This window comes from Sus scrofa, chromosome 18 (genome assembly GCF_000003025.6).
Source record: "Sus scrofa isolate TJ Tabasco breed Duroc chromosome 18, Sscrofa11.1, whole genome shotgun sequence".
Classification (NCBI taxonomy): Eukaryota; Metazoa; Chordata; class Mammalia; order Artiodactyla; family Suidae; genus Sus; species Sus scrofa.
In genome coordinates this window covers 3,296,634-3,322,131 of record NC_010460.4, presented here as the reverse complement: position 1 = coordinate 3,322,131, position 25,498 = coordinate 3,296,634, and the positions used below count along the sequence as shown (strand labels likewise).

The window sequence follows — 25,498 nt, the reverse complement described above, 5'->3', positions numbered from 1 at the left end:
CACATCCAGTTTCTCAGGAATATATGAATATATATATACATAAAATTAGTTTATACTGATACCTCTGGCTCCAGTCCAACATCGCACAGTTTATGTTAGTTTTCACCTTTTCCTTACAACATTTTTCTCCAGCAGTGAGAAACCTGGCCCTCCTTATCTCTAGTATGTTTAAATATTTACAGAGCAGTTTGATCGTGGCACACACATAAAGATGTTTCGGAATTGCTGAGCCCGTGCCTGTGAGAAATGCAGTGAATCACCTGATGACAGCAGATCTTTGCGCCTTGAGCTTTATGTTGTCTGGTCGATATCCTGCTTCCCAAAATTGCTGTTGTTGGTCGTTTTCTTCCCAACCTCTTCAGTATAGTTTTGTGCTTCGTTTGTAATGGCGTTTTATTCTGTTACTAGTGTTTCTATTCCATGTTGAGTTCCCCTACACTTTGGCTGGTTTTAATTGTTTTATTTGGGGAGCATAGGAAGCGTGGTGAAACCCTCCCGTGACCTGAGACTGGGCATGATACCAAAAATAAATGCATACATACATACACCAACCTAGAGAAGTGTGTCTCTTTTCTCATCCCAGTCTCTCCTTTCCAACCACCCCCTGTGCATAACCAATCTCTGGTTTCTGGTTTGTGCTAGTATTTCTTTCTTTCTTTTTCCTTTTTTTTTTTCTTTTTCTTTTTTTGCAGACAAAGAGATACCTGTATATTTTCTAATACCCTTTTCTTAAATGATGGCTATTCCACTGGGCTTTACACAACTCGGTCATGGGAATCACTGTATCGGTTTATAGAAATCCACCTTTTTATTTATTTTTATTATAGTTGCTTTACAATGTTCTGTTAATTTCTGCTGTACAACGAAGTGACTCAGTCACACACACACACACACACACACACACACATTCTTTTTCTCTCATTATCCTCCATCATGTTCCATCACAAGTGACTAGGTATGGTTCCCTGTGCTACACAGCAGGATCTCATTGCTTATCTACTCCAAATGCACTTCTTTTTTACAGCTGTACCATAGTTCATGCAAACACATCTCATTTCCAACATTTTGTAATTTTAAAGTTGCAGTGAATATTAGCTTCTGCATGTGTATTTTTGTCTTCTTGGGAGTGTACCTTCTAGAAGTGTTCTGGGTTTTATTGGGTGTCACCAAGTTTACCTCTGAAAGGACTGCACCTGTTTGCATCCCCACAAGCAAAGTGTGAGAAAGCCTTTTCCCCACAGCCTCACCAACACAAGGTATCCTGCTTCCCTTTGGGTTTTTTTGGGGGAGGGGGCAGTTTTATAAGGGAGAAATGATATCAGTGCCCTTTCAATGTGTAATTCTCTAATTTTGCATGTGTTTGTGTACTTTTCAGCACACCTGAGGGCCTTCTAAATTTTGTGTGACTTATCTGTTCCTGTCTTTTTCTCACGTTTGTTTTTTTCAGTCTTTTATAACCTCAGTATTTGAGAGTTCTTTATGCAGTATGGATATTAGCCATGTTCCATGGTATTTGTTATGAATATTTTCCCCCAGTTTGTCAATTATTTTTTATTTGTGATTTTTTTTGTCATGCAAAATTTTTTTAATGTTTGCATAAATTTAACTCCTCTTATCACTTCTGGATTTTTGAGCCACGCTTAGAAAGCCATTAGCTACATGAGGTGGAGGGAAAAAATCATCCATGTTTAGGAAAATCCTTTGAAATATTAAAAACATACAAATAGTAGGATTTGTTAAAAATTTGTTTGGAACCTGGAATGTTAAGACCCCCTCCCTCTTCTGACTGTCTGGGTACCCGCCTCCCAGCTGATTCCTGCTACCATCGTGTTGCTGAAACTCGGCCTGTGTGCACTGGTGCCGAATAGAAATTCAGAGACAGAATTTTGAGTGAAAGTAAAAAAGATAGCTTTTACTGCTTTGCCAGGCAAAGGGGGCCACAGCAGGCTAATGCCTTAAAGACTGTCCTATCCCTTTGGGAAGAATTGTGGGGAGTTTTTATAGTAAGAAGGAGAAAAACAGGTTTTCAGTTAGGAATCAGGCTTGAGCAAACATGCATTCTTCTTTCTTCGGGGGACTCTTCGTCATCCAAGCTGGAGGCAGGAGATCTCAGTCTGATTCTGAGGCTGGTCTTCTGGGTTATTGTCTAGAAAACAGTACTTGGGAAAAGGGCATATTGAGCAGAGATTGGAACAAACTCGGAAAGTTCCTGAAAATCATCATGTGCTAATAATCTTACCCCCCAGGCAACTGTGCTCAGGGTGCCTAATCGGTAGCTTACGGGTGATTGTGTTTAGGGTGCATTAAGCCAGGAAGAAGCACAAGGAGGATGCTAAGTGGTTCAGTTTTAAAGTATTCCTTTTTAAGAGACGCCTGAGGCACGTAACTTTTCCCTTAGGTGTCTAAGATGCCCACGTCATTATGTGCGTCCCTTGAGAGGGAACCAGGATGCCGCCCTGAGGCTGTGCTGTTCTTTCTTGACTGTTCCTCCCTGGTCCCTGCATCCCCCCCCTTCCCTGATCAGCAACAGTCTGAACCTGCCCTTTGGAACTCAGGGAAGGTCCTGGAGGCTGAATGAGGCCCCTTTCCTAAAAACAAGAGACGGGGGACACAAAGAGACGTTTGTGCCTGGGAGTCCCACTGTGCCCTGATTGGTTACAGCTGTCATCCTTACTAGCACCTTATCATCCGTCGTAAGCTGTCGTTGGGGAGTTCCCATCATGGCGCAGTGGTTAACGAATCCGACTAGGAACCATGAGGTTGCGGGTTCAATCCCTGGCCTTGCTCAGTGGGTTAAGGATCTGGCATTGCTGTGAGCTGTGGTGTAGGTGCAGCTCGGATCTGTGTTGCTGTGGCTGTGGTGTAGGCCGGCAGCTACAGCTCCGAGTAGACGCCTAGCCTGGGAACCTCCATATGCCACGGGTGCGGCCCTAAAACGATTAAAAGAAGACAAAAATACCCAAAAGGTGTTGTTAGTTTCTCCAGACCCACCTCCACACGGTCTAAACTGCCCCGCACCACTGCAGACTGCCTTTTGTCTTCCCCAACGCGTTCTAATCTGAAACCTATTCTCTCTTCTGTTTTGTCTTGGCAATAATATTAAGCATTTACTTTAGAATTTTTCCTGAGTCAAGCACTGAATCCGTTTTCCTTCCCTACTTGCCTCATCTCCTGGGTTCAAGCAACTCCTAAAATTCAGCTTCTTTCTCTTCCAAAGACCGTTCAACCCCAGCCTCTCATCAAACGGGCACATTCATAGCCGTGTCTTCTGCACAATGACCATTTTAGCAAGTGACAAGGTGCTCAGGTGACAGTCAGGCCTATTCAGCAGAACACAGGTGTAATTCTTCTGAGGGGGCAGCTTCATCCAAAAGAAACACGAAAATCTATCCTTTCTGCATGTGTAGGCAGTGGTAGCTGCAAAATATACTGAAATAGTTAACATTTATGAAAGTGTTATTTCTGTTTTCTTTTTTCATTTTGCCTTTAATTCATTCTGACCTTTATTTACGTACATAGACAGGCTTTTTTAGCATGGCATTTTGCACATCGATAAATCAAGAATGAAAAATGCGATATTGGAAAGAAAAAAAATCCTTCTCTCAAGCTTCCCCTCACGCCTTCTCTCCTCAGTGTCTCTCTCTTTCCCCCTTTCTCTCTCTGTCCCTCCCTCCCTCGCTCCCTTCCTCACTATCAACACAAACCAAAAGGTGGACTCTGTTCTGAGACCACTGGTTTTGGAAGATCAGACTGACCTGGCATGATGCTTAGGGAAGAACCCACCTGCCAGGGAGGCCCAGGTGGAGGTGTGAATCTTGGGGCTTATTACTGCGTCGCTGTGCATCTCTCTCTAATCCTGACTGTTGTGGCTGTTTTAAAAATTGATCTACAGACCTCTCTCCATGTTCTCTCTTGATGAATTTTTGCTGTGTGGGTTAAGCAGGGAGGGACCCTTTGCTGCAGCTTGTAAATCAGAAATATATAGTGTGTCTGTGTCTTTATATGTGTGTATAAATGGGTGTGTGGGTGTGTATACACGCAAATGAAGGCATCTAATGGAGGCTGAACGAGATACCTTATTTGATAACACAAGCTCTTGAAAGCGACGCAACGGACGCAAAATGAGTACCGTATAGCTGGAGGGTACTATTACCGCATCACAAGGCCTTCTTTCCCACCATTTTGCTTTGTTTTATTTTTCCTTCCAGGGATCCTCAGAGTCTGGACCCACCGGAAGTCAGCAACGCAGAGCTGCAGTACGCGGGGTGGGGCCCTAAGGGACAACAGCTGGTAAGCACGTCGCTTTCGGTGACCACGTGTCCGTGCTGCTGAAGTTCATGTTTTGCGGGCTGCCTGGAGCTCGCTCTGCTCAGAATTTGTGTTTGTGTGAATTACGTTTTGGAAAAGGACACCAGGACATCGGCCTGTGTCCCTGGCCCTTTCTTTGGGTAAAGAATCCTCTCGAAAGTGGACAGCGTATGCCTTGGTCTGGGTGTTCGATGTGGGGGTTGAAGGCAGTGCCTGACCGTAGCTGTGTGTCAACTACAGACTTTCTGCTGAGACTCAGAGACAGGCCTCCCCCGAGGGCTGCAGACGGGGCGATCAGAGTCGTGCCATCAGTGAGGTTTCTTTGGTTTTGCCCTGGGAACGCTGGCTCTTTCTTTGGAGGGCTTTATGGGGAAGGTAGATCGGCCGGCTGTTGTGGAGCAAGGCTCCCCTGAAAGGGGCCCCTGCCGATCCCCACAACCAGCACGGGCCACTCCCTGTATATCCGGTACCTTCATGATTCCCACCCAAACGGCCAAACTAAGCGGCTCCAAGACACTGAATGGCCAGCGTGGTATAATGAAAAGGCCTCCAGGCAAATGGTTAAAATGGTTAAAAGACAGGGATTTCTCACTGGGTGCTCACAAGGAGTTGCCAGGTGCCGAGTGGAAGAACTGCTAAGGGGACCTCTCAGGCTCGTCCCAACTGTAGCGTTACCCTCATTTAAGACCAGGTGATGCCCCCCAGCTCCACTCACTTTACTGCAGGAAGCTGTGCTGCCCTTTGCAGTGAGTATCTGCGGTCTGATAATTAGGTGACAGACTGGCTGTTTGTATCACCATTTTCTTCTGCATGTTTAAGCTGATTAATAAAGCTGCATTTCAGAAACATTCTTTTCCTAAAACAGCACAGAAAGGCATTCCCGTCATGGCTCAGTGGTTAATGAATCCAACTAGGAACCATGAGGTTGTGGGTTTGATCCCTGGCCTTGCTCATTGGGTTAAGCATCCGGCCTTGCTGTGAGCTGTGGTGTAGGTCGCAGACGCGGCTCAGGTCCCGCATCGCTGTGGCTGTGGTGTAGACCGGCAGCTACAGCTCTGATTCAACCCCTAGCCTGGGAACCTCCATATGCTGTGGGTGTGGCCCCAGAAAAGACAAAAAGACAAAAAAAAGACAAAAAAAAAAAAAAAAAAAAAAAAAAAAAAGCACAGAAAGTGAGCTCTCTCGAGCTCTCTCTCCCTTTTTTTTTTTTTTTTTTTTTTTTTTTTTTTTTTTTTTTATGGCCACAGCCTCGACACATAGGCATTCCGGGTCAGGGATGGCATCTGAGCTGCACCTGTCACCTGTGCCACAGCTTGCCACTTGCCAGTGCTGGATCACTTAAACCAATGTGCTGGGCTGGGAATTGAACCCATGCTTCTGCAGCAACCTGAGTTGCTGAGGTCAGATTCTTAACCCACAGTGGGAACTCCAGAAAATGATCCTTTCTAAAACCTTACGGTGAGATTCTATTGGCCAGGCTGCCTGTAGTCTTCGGAAGTAAAGCGGCCTTCCTTTCCCTATAGTACGGTTACCTCTCCTTGGTTGCATATTAACTCCACCAGCTAGACTTTGTCTGAAAACACAGGAGGGCTCAGGCCACAGCACTCTTTTAGCTGTTACCCATGTGTTCCTGAGGCTGCACACTTAGGGATCAGAGGTTTCAGAAGGACATTTAATTGATGGAAATTGGTGACGGAGTCAGGAGCGTGTAGGGAGCTGACTCGGCAGGAGGACACCAATCCGTGGACTCCGTCACAACCAGGAGAGAAAATTCACCTTTGCTCAGAGGCGCTACATCTTACACAAGCAAACAATGCGGTTCCGCGGGGATTGTAGCACCTCCGTATTGAGGACTCATCTGACTCATCTCCAATAGTTGACTTTACGTATTTCTTTCTTTTTAGGGCCGCACCTGCAGCATATGGAGGTTCCCAGGCTAGGGGTCGAATCGGAGCTGCAGCTGCCAGCCTACACCATAGCCACAGCCGCACCAGATCCTTAACCCACTGAGCGAGGCCAGGGATGGAACCTGCGTCCTCGTGGATGCTAGTCAGATTCGTTTCTGCTGAGCCACAGTGGGAACGCCTCAAAGAGTTCACTCTAAAGCCCCCTGAAAATCAGCAGTGAAAGCCGTTTCTGGGAAGCACATCACATCGTCCCATACACGTGACCCTGGGCCTCCATAGAGCGCTCCCCCCACCCCGGTGTCCTTGTCCTTCAGGAGCCCACAGCGCCACGGCCTCACCTGGACGCCCTCCCACCCCTCGGGGACAGCCCGGCAATGGGCACCATGCTGAGGGGTCCTTGTCCAGCCTGTTTATCGTCGTCTGGAAAAGGACCTGGCGCCCTGAATGCACTCAGGGTGTCATCCCCCAGCCCCTTTCCTTGCGGCGGTGACCCTCGCTAACCCCGCAGACCCCGGCGGGCACGGGGCGAGCCTGGACGCCGTAGCGCGGTCCTGTCTTCTGGAAAGGGCTTGCAACTTAAGGAAAAATGAACCCAGAGTTGCAACAGGAGATGCTGTCTGCAGACACACCCATGCACACCTGCTTCAGGATGCCGACTGGAACTCAGGGATGCTGGGGCTCCAGGCTGCCCCCTCTCCGGGCAGCCCCTTCCCTGCTGGAAACCACCTGCCTCCTGGACTTTACACTCTGGTCATGCCGCTCAGTGGACAGGGCTGGCTTAGGATGGCCCGACGTAGTCCATTCATCTCTTAAAGGATCGCCAGCAGCCAAACTAGGTGGCAGCGTCCCTGAGCCACGCCCCTGATGCCCCGCCCACACTGCCAGGCAGCCCTTCGGGCGCCCACATCTCACAGGCAAATGCCTGTGACATGAGTTTCTGCCCACACGGCTGTCCCCAGCGAGGCGGCCCGAGCACTTGTCCCCTCAGGACTCTGAGTGCCTAGTGCAACCCCTGGCGCTCAACAAATGTTTGTTGAGGCCAAAAGTGAGCGTATGAACGGAGTGGTCAGCCATCAGTCAAAGTGTTCTCATGGTCCTTGGTCACTTAAGTGGAAAATAACCAGATGGCAGCAAATAGCCTGAGTGTACGTGTTTGTTTAGCATGTCAGCAGCGGGGAGGGAGGTCAGCTTCCTTGCTGCTTCAGGGGAACCAGGTTCCGTGAAGTCCCCGCTGCCCACATGTGGGCTTAGCACCGGAAGTACTAATGTGCTCATGGAATTTTCCTGTTTTAAACTTTTTCAGCTTTGCTATTTTTCTAAGTTCGTGTACTGAGTGTGGTAGGCGGTACAGCTCATAGCAGAGAACACAGCGTGTGTGCTGGCGCGGGATCAGCACGCTTTCCCATCACACTCAGGTGGCACGTGTTTTAGGCGATCATATGCCCCTTGGCTGTGTCCTCACCTGGGGAACGTGATGCTGGGACATGCCCCCCAGGGAAAAGCACTCCTGGGCATATTCTCTTGGCAAAAAAGGATCAAAACCCACACACAGGCCTTGCAAACGCCAACAAATCCCTCATGACCACTTTATTTTAAAAAATAAATATTGCTCCCTAGGAGCTCTCATCGTGGCTCTGTGGTTAATGAATCCGACTGGGAACCATGAGGTTGCTTGTTCGATCCCTGGCCTTGCTCAGTGGGTTAAGGATCTGGCGTTGCCATGAGCTGTGGTGTAGGTTGCAGTTGCGGCTCGGATCCCGCGTGGCTGTGGCTCCGATGCAGGCTGGTGGCTACAGCTCCGATTCAACCCCTAGCCTACGAACCTCCATATGCCATGGGAGTGGCCCTAAAAATGGCAAAAAGACAAAAAATATACATATATTGCTCCAAAAGGAAGCCGGCTCTCGTGATAAAGAGTCAGGCTGAAACGAGTCTTTGTCCCTCGGGAGCGGAGAACACAGCTGCAGTTCGAGTTCACTGGGCACTCTCCCAGTATCACTGCCTCCCCATGTGCAGAGATCCTGGCAGTGCCTTGGGCTGGAGAACCCCCTGAAACCACAGGAGGGTGGCAGCAGGCGCCAGGAGGGGCTCAGGGCATTTTCTCCAGGACCACCATGTGGCCTCCGATTAGCAGCTCTTACTTTTTAGGATAAATTCTGAAATGAGCACTGCCCGACTGGCCCCTGCACGTAGGTGAGAGGGAGAAGCTTGACCTTGGGAGGAGCCTCTGTTCTGCCGGAAGTTTGCTTCTGAAACGGTGCTGGTCTGTGGTCTTGATTGTTCCCGGATGGCTAACCAGGTTGTTTCTGGAATGCAGCATTAGCCACTGAAAGCCTAGAGACAGGAAGATGGGTTCGGCTGGATTAAGTGAGAAAATAGATGGAGAACGTTGAGCAGGAGCCGCCCCTCTGCCCCCGCCCGCCCTGTCTTTATGCAGTCGGTGGACACAAACCAGTTCAGAATTCTCTCCACTGTCTTCACTTCAGGTGCAGATGAGTTTCTGCCTAAATTGCGAGCTCCCCTGAGTTCTTTTCTCTGATCTTTTCACGAAGCCCTGCCCCCCCCCATGTGTGTTTCTCTGTTTATAGGAGGTTCTGTCTCTCTACCTAGACTGTGATTAAATTATCCTTTCATTTCCTCGTATGTTGTCTCTGCTATAGAGACATTCGGCAAAAACGCACAAACGCGGGGGGTGCCGCGCAGCCTTCTTTGCACAGTCGGCCGCCAGCCCACTTGGAGGTCTGGCCTCTTCAGGGCCCCTTAGCGGGTGACACACACGCCGAGGGAACTTTGCGAATTTCTGGCACAGCGATGTTTTCTTTTAGAATCAGGCGCGGTGCAAACTTCTGCAGGCACAGCTGCACAGCATCAGACAGTATGAAGCATTCGAGGCTGGCATCTGTGTCGATGCCCTCAGACCGGAAACAGAGAGATGGGTCTCACTTTGCTGCTCCCGTGATGGGGACATGTGACCAGCTTTGAAGGGGGTGCCGAATAAGCCAGGCGAGAAGTCTGCAGAATTGCCAAATGAGGAGCCAGCAGAGCGATGGCGAGGGGACCGGGTGGGGTGGGGCTGGCGCTGTCCTGGGGGGGGGTACTGATGGGGGGTAGGGGGCGTGACAGCCCCAGTGCAAGAAAGCTAAGGAATGCTTCCGGCTCTGCTTCCCACTCAGAAGAGGAAGCCTTGTCATCTCTGGGGGTGAGGCACGGCTGAGGGTGAGCAGCCGCTCCGTGTCTCCTGGAGGCCAGAGAACAGAGTGGGCTGCGTTGATGGTTATGCCTGCTGATCACGTGGCCTGGTCCCACAGCTCGCTAGGCCCTCGGGTACTTTTCCAGGGAAAGTCACGGACAGAATAACTTAGCGAGGCGCGCGTGTCAAGACGTCCTGGTTTAAAGTTGTTTTTTCATCAGTGGATCTGCTGTCACCTCTCCTGCCAGGGTCTCGGAGAGGGTGACCTGGACTCCCACCCCCTCGCCCGGCCCCTGGAGCTCTCGGGGTGACCGGTGTGACCAGCCGTCACGGTGGTGGCCCATCAGCCACACAGACGGGAGGGACCCGGAAGGCCAGTCCCCCTGAGTGTGCCCAGCTGGGTGCCGGTTCCCTCACCCCCCTGTGTGCACTGCTTGGCGACATTGCTCCTGAGAGCTTCCTGTCCTGAACGCTCCATGGCTTCTGACGCTGCAGCCGAGAGGCAGGGTCCTTTCCACACTGCTCAAGCTCCGAATGGGAGATGCCACTGTCACCGCCATCACCAGCTCTCGGCAGCTGCAACCGCTTCATGTCGCATGTTGCCTGTCACCCTCAGAGCTGTGTGCTGCCTTTCCCTGTCACTCTGCCCAAGCTTCGTGTCCTGTCCGTGGCGGGGGCTGCAGGAAATGGGCCCTGCCCAAGCCTCTCGGATCCTCCAGTATGGCTGGGTTCCCCTAAGCAGAGCCTCCCCGCAGGCCTCGTGGCCATCTCCTGGGTCCCTTCCCGCTCGCTTGGCGTCATGCCCATCAGGCCGGTTCAGCTCTTGGCGTGGTCCCGGCCTCCTTCAGAGGGCAGACTAGGTACCTGCTGCACCTGCTGGCTCCGTCCAGCCCCACGCGTCCGTCAGGCTCCCATTCCCGAGTTCCAGCAGCCTTTCCTCATGGGAACCTTTTCCCCTGTGCTCCCTGGGTCACCTGGTGGGGACCCCTTTGCAGATCCTGGGCCATCTTCCACCTTAGTGATGGTCATACTTCTTAGGCCTGGCGCGTGGCAGCCGTGGCTCCAAAGGACTGAGTCCATTCTAAGAAAGGAAGCTTCAAAAATTCCCTTATGGGTCTTTTTGTCTCAGTGTTTTCCCGTCTACTTGACACCACCATCGGGAGGTTCTTTTTCTCTCTAACACCCCCACAGCACAAAAAGAGAGCTGCTTCCTTCACGCCCTCGCCAGCACTGGCTCACACGTCCTCCTCCCAAGATAGCATCTTGACATGTTTTCTATTAAGTCCGTGAAGGATTCAGAAAAACCCAAGCCGAAGGTTTTTGCATTCACACTGGGTCGCTTCAGAGCATTTGAGTTTCCTCTTTAAAGAAAAAGAATTCTTAAAAATAGCTCATGAACATTGTAAAAATTCATGCCACCCAAATGTCAATAACGCACCATAAGATGCTAGATGAGATTGTTCTTGAAACACCCAGATACTGTGTCAAGTGCAGTAAAGGAGCAGAGAGATAATAGATGCCAGGAGTGGGGTGTGTATGCTCCCCGAACCTCTGGGGAGTGGGCGTCTGCAGAAAGCTTGGCAGCTGTGGAGAGGCCCCTCGGCACCTGGGGTGACAGCCAAGTGCAGAGAGAAGGGCCCTGTGGGTGGGCTCACCCCGCAGCACTGAGCTTAGAGGATGGGCAGGTGTAGCCAGGACACCTGTCACCACACCATATTCACACCTAGAAGCCCTGAGCTAGGGCCACAGCCTCCGTATCCACCTCAGAATCTGAAGGGCCTCATCTTAAGCCTTAGAAAGAGAAAGACATTTTACTTAATTTGTCCTGGTTATCAGGGACCACTCATTTAAAACCTTTGGGAGTTCCTCCTGTGATGCAGTGGGTTAATGATCCAGCTTGTCTCTGTGGCAATGCCAGTTCGATCCCCAGCCTGGTGCCGTGCATTAAAGGATCCATTGTTGCCACAGCTGCAGCGTAGGTCGTAACTGTGGCACAAGTTTGATCCCTGGTCCAGGAACTTCCAAATACCCTGGGTGCAGCCAACAAAACAAAACGAAGCAAAAAACAAAAAAAAAAAACCAAAAAAAAACTTAACCTCTCAAAGCCCCGGTTCCCTCACCTAGAAAATGGTCAGCACCATGCGAGTCTTATAGGGCCCTTGTGTGGATTCAGTCCATCTATTTAAGTGCTTGGTGTGGCATCTCGTGTGAAGAAAGTGCTCGTTGAATGATGGCTTTTACTGTTGCCGACGCCAGGCTTTGTAGCACAATGGACAGCTTGCTGGAATTCTGTTATTGCTGCTGCTCTTAGGAATATTATTTGTCTCACTCAAAATGTAGAGAACGGAAAAAAAGTAAGAGCATCATCCGATGCGAGTTGGGTGCGTGGAGGAAGGTGAGCGGCAGAGCAGGGAGACGCTTTTCATGGTGGAGGGTCTGGGTGGGGTGTCCACACGCTGTCTGCGCTCCAGCCCTTCTCGGACTCGGGGGCGGGGGGGGCGCTGTTCAAGAAACACACTGCAGATGCCTACCCCCCCACCAGCCTTGGGCTCCCCGTGGGTTTTCAAGTGTGTGCCTCTTAGAAGATGGTTTTCAGGTGGCAGTTCCCTGGGTCTGAGCCACCCGGGATCACCCCCGGATGGTACCTTCGTCCTAAGAAGCCTGGACACTTGATCCCAGAACGTATCCTTCCTCTAACTGGTGCCATCCTGGACCATCATCCACCTCCCTCCCCCACCCACCCTCTGGCTCCTGGTGACCCACCGTTCTACTCTCGGGTTCCATGAGTTTGGATTTGTTTAGATGGCACATGTAAGTGGGATCATACAGTGCTTGTCTTTCTGTCTGACTTATGAAATGTTACAAATTAAGCGACTGGCTGGAAGTAGTAGCTATCACTATGGTGATAACATTTTGCAGTAGCAAAGGGTGTCCTATCAACACGCTCTGAGTCTTAAACTTAGTGTGCCGGGTCAGTCACGTCTCAGTAAAGAGGAGGCAGGGGGAACCTGACCAGAAACCTTTTAAAAAGCCTGTGGGGCCTCCTGCCTCCTTCTCCCTCATATAAGCCAGAGCCCCTCAGTCTTGGGACCCACAGCTGACCGGCTGTTCCCCAGGACACAGCCCCCAAGGGCATCACTGCTCCCCCAGGTCACAGCCCCCAAGGACATACCTGCTCACCCAGGTCACAGCTCCCCAGGGGCCTCACTGCTCACCCAGGTCACAGCCCCCCAAGGGCATCACTGCTCCCCCAGGTCACAGCCCCCAAGGACATACCTGCTCACCAGGTCACAGCCCCCCAAGGGCCTCACTGCTCCCCCAGGTCTGAGTGATGGGGGTGGGGGGCAGGGAGCATCTTATCAATGTCAACAGGTCCAATGATGGGAGAAGGATTGATCTTTCCAGCCAGAGGGGATTATTTAATGAGATGTCGCAGACATGGAGAGGACCCAACCGAAGTGACATCCCATTAATTACGTATAAAAGCCTCGAATCCGTTTGGGTTAATTTGGTATTCATTGTAACAACATCCATCACGGGCCCTGAAGTCCGTGATAGTCGCCAAGAAATTGATTCACAGGGCTGGAAGGCGCCTTCTGCGTCCTCAGGTAGTGGACGGTGCTGGTGTGGTGGGTGATTTAGCAGCTCCGCTCAGGACTCTTCAGATTGAATGCAGGGCTCGTTCTACCTGAAGCACGTCCTGGCTCTGCGGGGCCGCGCACTCGAGTCAAGGAGCTGAGTTTTCAGCAGTTAACCTGCACAGTGGGTGTGGCGCCGCGGAGCCACCTGAGGATCACGGCCAAGGAGCAGGGACGGCGGGGAAGTGGTTGCTGGGCAGGGCTCTTCCCTCTGCCCAGCAGGCCCCTGAAGATCTGGGAATTTCAAAACCCAAAGGCAACTTCGTCCCTGGGAGACTAGAGAGAAGGTGAGGAAAACGGCACATTATGATTTCAGTGGAGATTTTTAAAAATTTTTGTCCTGCTGTGTGAATATAGGGGAGGGGCATGAGAGATAATTCACTCGTAAAATATTATGCAAGGAGCAGTGGTAACGAACCCAACCAGGATCCATGAGGACACAGGTTCCATCCCTGGCCTCGCTCAGTGGGTTAAGGATCCGGCGTTGCCATGAGCTGTAGTGTAGGTCACAGATGTGGTTCGGATCTGCCGTGGCTACAGGCCGGCAGCTGTAGCTCCAATTAGACCCCTCGCCTGACAACCTCCATATGCCATGGGTGCAGCCCTAAAAAGCAAAAAAAAAAAAAAAGAGAGAGAGAGAAGAAAAAAAAAATATGTAGAGTCTTAAGACATTCCTGCACTTTAGCACAGAAGCCTCCTTTAAAGAGAAGCCAGAAGCTGTATAAACAAAGACAGTCGTCGTAATGCCGTTATCTATAATAATAATTTCTAAAAATTTTATGACCACACCCACCACATATGGAAGTTCCCAGGCCAGAGATTGAATCCAAGCCATAGCTGCAGCCCACGCCACAGAACTGTGGCACCTTTAACCCACTGCTCCAGGCTGGGGATCGAAACCTCACCTCTGCAACAACCTGAGCCCTGCAGTCAGGTTCCTAACCCACTGGGCCACAGCGGGAGCTCCTGTGATGATCATTTTAAAGGCTTGAAATATCCGAAGTTTCTATAGGAAGGCCGTCGGGTAGAGTGCAGTGTGCATTCCCAGGGTGCTTCTATACAGCTGTCAAGAAATAGTAGGCATGGGAAATTAATAGGACATGGGCCATCTATTGAATAAGCTTAGACCTGAAAAGAAGCTGTTTGGTGTGTATTTGCGTCCTAGGGGAGATTAACCACCAGGCCTGGCCAGACTGTGGGCATTTTATCCGATTCTGAAAGTTTCTTGGATAAGCAACCTTACACATTCATTAAACATTGAAAAGAAAATATATTGTCAAACAGAAGGCTAGGAATTCCACTCAAAAGACGTGTGTTCCAGCTGAGCAGATGTGGTGCTTTTTTGTGGGGGTGCACACGCGAGTGCCCCGGTCCTCGGGTTGATTGACGTGCCTTTGATCCCGATGGCTCCAGAGCCCCGGGCGTCTGCCCTTTCTCCCTGGCCCTGCAGCGCATCCTTAGGAGAGAGTTGCCCACCTCTACTTAAAAGCCAAAGCCATTAAGCAAAAGGCGGCTTTGAGGTTGGAAACCGGGCCCGATGGAGCTGTGCACACAGGTCTGGGCAGATAAACCGTGTTCTCTTCCTCATCAGAGCGTCCCTAATGCACGTGCAATGGAAGCGGTGAATTATTTTTTTTTTATGATGAATTGAATTTACAAGGGTGCCCCCATCAGCCTGGGGAAGATGAGCTTAGAGAATTTCAGGCTCATCTATCAAATAGAATTTCAAAGCAGGACCAGTGCTCTGCATTGAGAAAGAGTGCATTTCACGATAGATTCCTTAGGTAATGTAACGAGACAGTTACAAATTAAAGTAACCTTTCTAGACATTAGGCTGTGGGGGCGGCAGCCACAGTTACATCTGCAGCCACGGGCAAACCCATCCTTCCCCATTATGTGGGGACAGGGAGGTTTTTCCAGGCGCCTGGGGGGTGACTTACACTATCTGTGCTGCTAAGAATTCTCTTTAGTGCCCATAATGGGCTTTTATGGGCTCTTTTGCGGACCTCTCCCATTTGGGTGGAAGAAACACCTCTTTATCATAATTCCTAAAATGTTTCACTGTCAGAAAAGATCAAAGTCATGATTCCATCTCCCCGTCTCCATAGAATAACCATGACTTTTTCTTTCTCTAAACTGCTGTAATAACGTCTGTCCCACTTATCGTAGCAGTTAATCAGCCTCTTCGTTTTATTATTCAACTATTTCACTTTTGAATAACATTATTTCCCAGACCAAAGGTAAGCTGCTCAAGGACAAAGAATTTCTATCACACTTCAATCTTGCCCAGCCCGTGGCCCTGCGGAGCAGAGTCCGGCTTCTCAGCAAATCCCTGGGAAAGAAGCAATATCCGGAAGAGACAGGAGAGTTTAATGTCGGATCTGTGGACCCAGAGTTCATGGAAATTAGAAAAACTTGATGTGACAAACTAAAAATTGTTAAGATTTAACAACCTGTCTGATGCTTAATTAACTCAGCAGTTCAGCCCATGAGCAACACAAGGAAGGGAGTCCGGATTTTTGATTCAGACGTTTTTCCCCCTTAGAATGGTTTTTTATGCTCTGAAAGATCTCAGAGCAAAGATACGAGTTTTCACCATTAAAACTTGTCAAGAAGAACGGGCTGGACAGAGGGCTCTGACCAAAGACACACGTCCCACCAGACACATGTGGGAGTTCCTGTCGTGGCACAGTGGTTAACGAATCTGACTAGGAACCATGAGGTTTCAGGTTCGATCCCTGACCTTGCTCAGTGGGTTAAGGATCCAGCGTTGCTCTGAGCTGTGGTGTAGGTTGCAGATGCGGCTCTGATCCCGCGTGGCTGTGGCTCTGGCGTAGGCTGGTGGCTACAGCTCCAATTCGACCCCTAGCCTGGGAACCTCCATATGCTGCCAAAGTGACCCAAGAAATGGCAAAAAGACAAAAAAAAAAAAAAAAAAAAAAAGACACATGTGACATCATTCTGTCCAGCATCGGAGGGGACAGTCAAGCCTCAGTGATGTGTAACCTCACTCCTCCTCCGGTGACTGTGTCTGGTTTGGTGAACAGCACAGAGACAGGTAGAGCACCAGACGGAAAATGGAAAACATTTAGCTCACAAGAGACGGGAAGCTCCCAAGAGCTTTTGAAGGCACTTTAGCAACGTCCAAATTACGTGTGAATGATTCTCCCTCTTTTTTCTTCAAAACAGACTTCCCAGGACCCCTGTGTTTTAACACTGTGTCAGCCGTGATTGATCATTAGAAATCAATGATAAATCCTGGAAAGTCATAATACATCACTTTTTTAAAAGAACCTTTCTTTTTCTTCATTTCGTAAATTTTTTATTAAAGTATAATGATTTACGATGTGCCAATTTCTTCTGTACAGCACAGTGACCCAGTTGTGTATATATGTGCATATGTGTGTCTCTATAAATAAATATATATGTATGTATATATATTCATATTCCCTTTCTTGCATTATCTTCCATCATGGTCTGTCCCAAGAAAAGGGCTATTTAGTTCCCTGTGCTGTACAGCAGGACCTCATTGCTTATGCATTCTAAATGTAATAGTTTGCAGCTACTAACCCCAAACACCTCATCCATCCCACTCCCTCCCCCTTGCCAACCACGAGTCTGTTCTCCATGTCTTTGAGTCTATTTCTATCCCGTAAATAGGTTCATTTGTGCCACATTTTAGATTGCACATATAAGTGATACCATATGATATTTGTCTTTGCCTTTCTGACTTAACTTCATTTAGTATGATAATCTCTAGTTGCATCCATATTGCTGCCAATGGCATTATTTTGTTCTTTTTTGGGGCTGAGTAGTATTCCATTGTGTATATGTACCATATCTTCTTTATCCACTCATCTGTTAATGGGCATTTAGGTTGCTTCCATGTCTTGGCTATTGGGAATAGTGCCGCAGTGAACATAGGAGTGCATGTATCTTTTTGAATTACAGTTTTTCCCGGGTATATGTCCAGGAGTGGGATTGGCTGGGTCATATGATAGTTCTTTGTTTAGTTTTCTGAGGAACCTCCATACTGTTTTCCATAGTGGCTGCACCAGTTTACATTCCCACCAACAGTGTGGGAGGGTCCCCTTTCTCCACACTCTCTCCAGCATTGCTTACTTGCAGACTCATTCATGCTGGCCATTCTGACCGGTGTGACACGGTCCCTCATTAAAAATCCATTCTTGACACCAGTGTCGTCTTCTGTGCTTTGGCATCGCTGTTCCCACAACCCATGAGGTTTTACTCCCTTGTCTCTCTCCTGGGGAACATGGGTGACTCCCTGTGACAGAACGAAGATGCGAGAGAGCATAAGTGATCAATGCATCGGTTTAAAAATAGCAGCCCTGTGTTTATTTTATGTACCTCGTGGCGAAAATCTAGTTTAGTTCAGCTATGTCCACTTATAAAGAACAATTAGCAAACTTCTGAATTGATTTTTCTATTTGTCCTTCAGTTTGGAAACCTAATCATTTGTCTGGGCGGTTTTAGTTTTGACTATAATGGCTTTGATGGCCATTAGCAGCTGGAATTACGTCTGCCTCAGTGGAGCCCAACTTCATTAGCATAAATCACACATGTTGGTAAAAGCCAAGTCCAGGCCAACCCTCTGATTCGACATTTGCCCTGAGTGTGTGCCACTCTGCGCCTCCAGCCCCATCTCCCTGGTCCGTTCCCTTGGGGGCAGTGCCTGCCGTGAGCCCCACCCGGGCTTCCCAGCAGGACCCAGACTCAGATCCTGGACCCCGCATTGTGTCTGCCGGACCTTCTGTGGCGCTTCCTGCGTAACCGCTTCTCAGTGAAGGGGCCACCAGCTCTTGCTCAAGTCAGACCCCTCGGCCCTCCCCACCCCCAGCTCGACCCATTAGCAAGTCCCGGGCATCCTGCTTCCTTGGAACTGTTAGGCGCCATCCTCTCCCCTCCGTCCCCACTGTCACCTCACACTGGTTCCTGTGACAGCTGGCCTCCCTCCCAAGTCTATGCAGCTCCAGAATATTCTCCACTCCGTCCCTACGTGGTCCTGTCAGCCTCCTATGTAAAATCCCCTTGTTGCTCTGCCTCTGGGGGGAAGCCCAGACCCCTTCACCCTGCAGAGGTGCTGCCCCAGGCTGAGGACCAGCCCTAACAAATGCTACCCACCACCTCCCCAGCCTCCCAGCCCCCCACCTCTGCACCTGGGTTTTTGCTGTCCCTTCCGTCAGCCCAGAACTCTCTCCCAGTCCCAGCCCTCACCCTGACCCTGACCTCGTTTGCCTGGTGAAAGCTGCCTTCCACCCTCGGGTCATCTTCCCAGAGCCTCACCCTCAGCCATGATGGGGCTAAGAGACCCCTGCGGGTTCTCCCCCCACCCTCACCCCCACCCCGTGCCAGGCGGTCGTCGCTATGCTTGTCACACTGGGTTAGGTCCCAGCCGACTGTCAGGTCCTTGAGAACAGGAATGGTCTCCTCTTCACTAATGTACCCGCAGCCAGTGTAGACTTGACTCTTGGGAAGCACAAGGACTCAACGACCGACTGAAGGACGGACTCCATCCATTGAAGCGTTTTCTCGCCTGCCGTCTGGTAGATGGACCGTGTCGTGCTAGTTTTGGGTGCACAGCAGCGTGATTCAGTTATGCACATACATGTATATGCACATACTCTTTTGCACGTTATTTCCAGTGTGGTTTATTTCAGGATATTGACTCTCGTTCGCTGTGCTCTAGTGGGACCTTGGTGTTTATTTTACAGGTCGCGGTTTGTATCTGCTCATCCCAAACTCCTAATGTATCCCTATCCCCCTCCCCTTTCCCCTTTGGTAGCTTCAAATATGCTTTCTGATGTCTGTGAGTCTGTTTCTGTTTTGTAAATAAGTTCATTGGTATCATATTTTAGATTCCATATAGAAACGCTATCATATAATACTTGACTTTCTCTGTCTGACGTCTTCCTTCACCTTGTGTGATGATCTCTAGGTCCGTCCATGTTGCTGCAAATGGCATCATTTCATCTTTTTTATGGCCGAGTAATATTCCATCGTGTATAGGGACCAATTCTCTTCGTCCAGTCATCTGTCAGTAGACATTAGGTTGCTTCTATGTCTTGGTGATTTTAAGTAGTGTTGCTGTGAACATGGAGGTCCGTGTATTTTTTTCAAATCAGAGTTTTAGTGGTTTACAGATATATGCCCAGGAGTGGGACTGCTGGATTACATGGTAACTCTGTTTTTAGGTTTCTGAGGAACCTCCAGACTGTTTTCCATAGTGGTTGTACCAATTTGCATTCCCACCAACAGTGTAGAAGGGTCCCCTTTTCTCCACACCCCCTCTGGCATGTATTGTTGGTGGACTTGTTAATGATGCCCATTCTGGCCGGTGGGAGGTGGTACCTCACTGTAGTTTTGACTTGCATTTCTCTGCTCATTAGTGACGTGGAGCCTCTTTTCACGTGCCTGTGGGCCATCCGTGTGTCTTCTTTAGGGTAATGTCTGTTTAGGTCTTCTGCACATTTCTTGATTGGGTTGTTTGGTTTTTCATAATTGAGCTGTGTGAGCTCTTTCTCTATTTTAGAGACGAATCCCTTGTCAACAGCATCATTTGCAAGTATTTTCTATGGTTCTGTAGGTTGTCTTTTCTTTGGTTTATGGTTTCCTTTGCCGTGAAAAGCTTATAAGTTTGATTAGGTCCCATTTGTTTTTGCTAATTAAGGCATATTAATATTAAATCAGTTACCCAAGGTGCATTTGTCATATTTTTCCTGTATTTTCACCTATTGTAGCAGCAGGTCTTCCATCTTTGGCCACAGGTGGTGACATTCCTCCCTTAAATCTCAGCCTTTTCAGCCTCCAGATGAGTGACCATTACCCACGACATGGTATTCAAGCTCAGACTCCGTGAAATTCCAGTAAACTTGCATGCGTTAAGAAAAAAATTGTAGTTGCATGTACATGTATTTATTTAATGAAATTCGTTTTCTCCATGCCCACACATGCTCATGTTTCTGAAGTTGGCCGAGATATGCGCCCCTTTAATGAAATTTGAGTCATCAAGATGTGCTCCGAGGTCACCATTCTCTGTCTCCTGTGAATCTCATCACCCCAGGATAAGGTTCCTGGTGGACTTGTGGTGAATTCTGTTTTTAAATTTCCTGTGTTATTGCATTACAAGATTCGTTGACTCCAGAATCTTCCCATCAGAAGGCACAGAATAATAAAAGCATAATTTAATCAGCCCCTGGAAAAGTCAACCAGGCTGATGAAACATTAGCAGAAGCTCTGAAGTTCATCTCACTGTTCTGTGGCCTCTGCATCTCCACACATCCCTCTTGAATCGTATCTGAACCGTAAATCAGAGTTATAACGAAGCCAGCCTGGCAAGCAGCTGCTAGGCCTGCCTTTCAGCTCCTATGTCAGCTAATAATAAGGAAATGTGCCAGTGTTTATGTAATTTCCCAGTGAGGTGGCAGAGGCTGTAAATCCTTTCTTCCAATGACCCTCATGTTTTGTAGGCTGGGGGTTCACCAGCCTGGCACACACTTAGTGAAAACAAAGGGTTATGGTAGGCTGGATTTGGACCAGGAGGGCTTGGGCATCACTATATATTAAAGCTCCCAGGAGCTTCTCGTGTGCAGCCAGGTCTGAGCATCAAGGGTTTAGATGCCACAGGCCAGGTAGGACAGCACGACCTCTTGAATAAGCTCTGAAGCCTCATGGACACCAGTCCAACTTGATAAAGAAAAAAGAATCTGTGAGATTATGGATTATGTTTTTAATCACCAAGCCTATAGCAAAATGATGTGTAACATATAAAATAGCCAGGCATTAGAACATGCCCAGCAAAATCATTACATCCCAAACGTGGTGGTACCCCGTTAGGTCAGAAGGCCACTCCCAGGCAGCGATTGACTGCATTGCTGTTTACCTGGGTCCTGGACCGTCAGTTCAATTCACAGTTACAGTCAGGATGTTACAAAATTACTGTGTTTTCTTTTTCGTTTAATCCTGGGTCATTGCCCTCATTGATGGATGTTTTATGCAATATTAATAATTTCTGTGATTGTCTCTGATCGAATCTGAAAGCAACAAAGTATACTGAAAAGACAGCCATCTCTAACCAGAGTGCGGCATTTCAGACAGCAAGTTGTCACTACATGGCTGCTTCAATTGGGACCCAATAGCTGATAATAAAAGCCCTCTCATCTCCCAAAGCAATAGAAATTAGAGCAAAAATAAACCCATGGGACCTAGTCAAACTGAAAAGCTTTTGTGCAGCAAAGGAAACCCAAAAGAAAACAAAAAGACAACTTACAGAATGGGAGAAAATAGTTTCAAATGATGCAACCGACAAGGGCTTAATCTCTAGAATATATAAACAACTTATACAACCCAACAGCAAAAAAGCCAATCAATCAATGGTAAAATGGGCAAAAGACCTGAATAGACATTTCTCCAAAGAAGATATACAGATGGCCAACAAACACATGAAAAAATGCTCAACATCGCTGGTTATAAGAGAAATGCAAATCAAAACTACCACGAGATACCACCTCACACCAGTCAGAATGGCCATCATTAATAAATCCACAAATAACAAGTGCTGGAGGGGCTGTGGAGAAAAGGGAACCCTCCTGCGCTGTTGGTGGGAATGTAAACTGGTACAGCCACTATGGAGAACAGTTTGGAGATACCTTAGAAATCTATACATAGAACTTCCATATGACCCTGCAATCCCACTCTTGGGCATCTATCCGGACAAAGCTCTACTTAAAAGAGACACGTGCACCCGCATGTTCATTGCAGCACTATTCACAATAGCCAGGACATGGAAACAACCCAAATGTCCATCGACAGATGATTGGATTCAGAAGAGGTGGTATATATACACAATGGAATACTCCTCAGCCATAAAAAAAGAATGACATAATGCCATTTGCAGCAACATGGATGGAACTAGAGACTCTCATCCTGAGTGAAATGAGCCAGAAAGACAAAGACAAATACCATATGATATCACTTATAACTGGAATCTAATACACAGCACAAATAAACATCTCCTCAGAAAAGAAAATCATGGACTTGGAGAAGAGACTTGTGGTTGCCTGATGGGAGGGGGAGGGAGTGGGAGGGATCGGGAGCTTGGGCTTATCAGACACAACCTAGAATAGATTTACAAGGAGATCCTGCTGAATAGCATTGAGAACTTTGTCTAGATACTCATGATGCAACAGAAGAAAGGGTGGGGGGAAAATGTAATGTATACATGTAAGGATAACCTGACCCCCTTGCTGTACAGTGGGAAAATAAAAAAAAATTATAATCTAAAAAAAATTTTAAAAAAATAAAAAGCCCTCTCTGCAGAGCCTTTGATGCAGTCACCGCAACGGGCATTGTCTTTTTTGTTCCCCCTTTCGCCATCCAGCAGTGAGAAAATGGAAGTTCAGAAAACGCAAGGTCTCTGTCCAAGGTCACATATGGATAGTTTCCGAATGGAAACCTAAGCTCTGACACCCTGGCTTCCTTCTCTGCATCAGTCTGTCCGGCTGGGTTCCCTGCCTTCAGCTGAAAAGCTAGAATGACTTATGACGAGACCAGATGCGTTCATGTCTATGAAAAGTCTTTGAAAAATCTCTTCAGTGCCCTGCAAATGCAAAGTGTTATTATTCCTGCACGTGGTGATATTTGTATTCAAGGCCGCCCATAAGAACCGTGTTTGCAATATCCAGAAACTGGCTGTCTCCTGCTGCAGCCTCTGGTATAGTTAATCTAACAGCGTTATCTTTCTCCGTTCTCGCATCCGAAAAGGAAAGGAAGTGTTGACCTCACTGTGCTATTTCCATCTGAAATCCCTGCGGCCTCCAGAAATGAGCTGTCAGAGCCCCAGAGCAGACACTAAGCCCACTCGGAATGAAATGTTCCTTCTGTAGGAGACGGATCGTCTCAGCACAGAGGGACACACGCAGCCTCTTTGAGGATCAGACGAAGAAAACGGAGTGTCCCTTTCCCCGGGGAGGGGGGAGAAGGATGGGGGGCGGTCAGCCTTTTTTTCGGTTTTACGCCTTGAACTAGTTTTTGTTTCGGATGCATGTTTACTGTGTTAGTGAAATCCTTTATAAAGACAAGGGAATATACATGGTGCAGGGAGATTACTAAAATGAAGATGCAACACGGAACAGGGTCCCGCTCCCCTCCCCCACCAGACAGCCAGTCTCAGAATTTTCTGTATGCTTCTCTGCTGGTTTTTTGTTTGTTTGTGTGTGTGTTTGTTTTTAAAGTTCTACCGCCTACCGATGAGTCCCTAGACAATATACCGGTTATGGTCTTAAATTTATTTGTTGTTGTTGTTGGGTTTTTTCTTTTTTTGCCTTTTTTTGCTTTTAGGGCCGCACCTGCGGCATATGGAGGTTCCCGGGCTAGGGGTCCAATTGGAGGTATAGCTGTGGACCTACGCCACAGCCACAGCAACGCAGGATCTGAGCCAAGTCTGCAACCTACACCACAGCTCACAGCAACACCGGATCCTTAATCCGCTGAGCGAGGTCAGGGATGGAACCCACAACCTCATGGTTCCTAGTCAGACTTGTTTCCACTGCGCCGTGATGGGAACTCTGGTTACGGTCTTAACTTTATTTATTTATTTATTTTTTTTAGGAATCAAATCTGATTCTGATTCTTTTTTTTTTTTTTTTTTCCCACTGTACAGCAAGGGGGTCAGGTTATCCTTACATGTATACATTGCAGTTACAGTTTTTTCCCCCACCCTTTCTTCTGTTGCAACATGAGTATCTAGACATAGTTCTCAATGCTATTCAGCAGGATCTCCTTGTAAATCTATTCTAGGTTGTGTCTGATAAGCCCAAGCTCCCGTTCCCTCCCACTCCCTCCCCCTCCCATCAGGCAACCACAAGTCTCTTCTCCAAGTCCATGATTTTCTTTTCTGAGGAGATGTTCATTTGTGCTGGATATTAGATTCCAGTTATAAGTGATATCATATGGTATTTGTCTTTGTCTTTCTGGCTCATTTCACTCAGGATGAGAGTCTCTAGTTCCATCCATGTTGCTGCAAATGGCATTATGTCATTCTTTTTTATGGCTGAGTAGTATTCCATTGTGTATATATACCACCTCTTCTGAATCCAATCATCTGTCGATGGACATTTGGGTTGTTTCCATGTCCTGGCTATTGTGAATAGTGCTGCAATGAACATGCGGGTGCATGTGTCTCTTTTAAGTAGAGCTTTGTCCCTGAGCCTTTGTCAGGGCTGTGTGGTTGGCTGTTGCACGCAGATGTCCCCAGGAGGAGTTGGTCCAGTCGCCTTCCACGCATATGCAGGTGATTTCTAGTTAGTTTAAATATGCTTTTAGGAGTTCCCATCGTGGCGCAGTGGTTAACGAATTCAACTAGGAACCATGAGGTTGCGGGTTCAATCCCTGCCCTTGCTCAGTGGGTTAACGATCTGGCGTTGCCATGAGCTGTGGTGTAGGTTGCAGACGCAGCTCGGATCCCGCATTGCTGTGGCTCTGGCGTAGGCTGGTGGCTACAGCTCCGATTCAACCCCTAGCCTGGGAACCTCCATATGCCGCGGGAGCAGCCCAAGAAATAGCAAAAAGACAAAAAATATTTATATATATGCTTTTAGTGTTGTTCAGTACATTTTGCTCACGTTTCCTGTTGCACACATGCCAGCGTTTCATGGGGTTTAATTTGCATATGCTTGATTACTAATGAGGCTGAACATTTTTCAGAGGTATCTTTATCACTCATATTACATCTTCTACAAAATACTTGCTCACAACTTAATCTGTTTTTTCTCTGAGGTATTTTTCCCTTCCTTATTGATATGTACAGTATCTTTATGTATTCTAAATTCTAATTATTTGTCCATTTTATTATTGCCAATATTTTTTGGATTTTAAAGCTTGTCGTTTCACTCTTAGTTTGATGTTTTTGCTAGGAAAAGATGTTAATTTCAATGAAATTAAATTTATTCATTTATGGTTTGCATTTTAATGTTTTTTGAAAAAGATTTCCCCCCTGAGAACATAAAGATATTCTCCTGTATATCTTCTAACGTTTCTGTAATTTCATCTTTCAAAATATGTCTTTAATCCTGCCTGCAGTTAGTTAAGGGGTAGGGTGTGAAGCAGACTTACACTTATTTTTTCATAGGAATAGTCATTGTCCCAGAACCATTTATTTTTTTAAAAAATCTTCCTTTCCTCACTAATCTTCAGGGCTCTATCACTTATCAACTTTCATGAACGTAGGATTTTGGTTTCAGACTCTTTCATGTCCCACCGACTCTGTCTATTAATGAGATGTGACCACACATCCTTAATTACCGTAGCGTTATAATAGGTATGACGTCACACTTATTAACAATAGGTATTGTTATGTCCATTGTATGAGAGATGCATGTTCTCCAGGAATGTCTTGGCTGGTTCTTGGGGGTGGGAGGGGTGGGGGTCTGTGTTCTTTT

General features: G+C 47.8%; 1 protein-coding gene across 1 annotated transcript in view; it reads left to right on the top strand.

Moving 5' to 3' along the window:
- Positions 1-25,498, top strand: part of DPP6 (dipeptidyl peptidase like 6) — a 757,367-nt gene that overhangs the window by 583,714 nt on the left and 148,155 nt on the right. Inside the window, 1 exon segment of the mRNA XM_021079151.1 lies at positions 4,209-4,290. Coding sequence (XP_020934810.1) covers positions 4,209-4,290 — 82 coding nt within the window.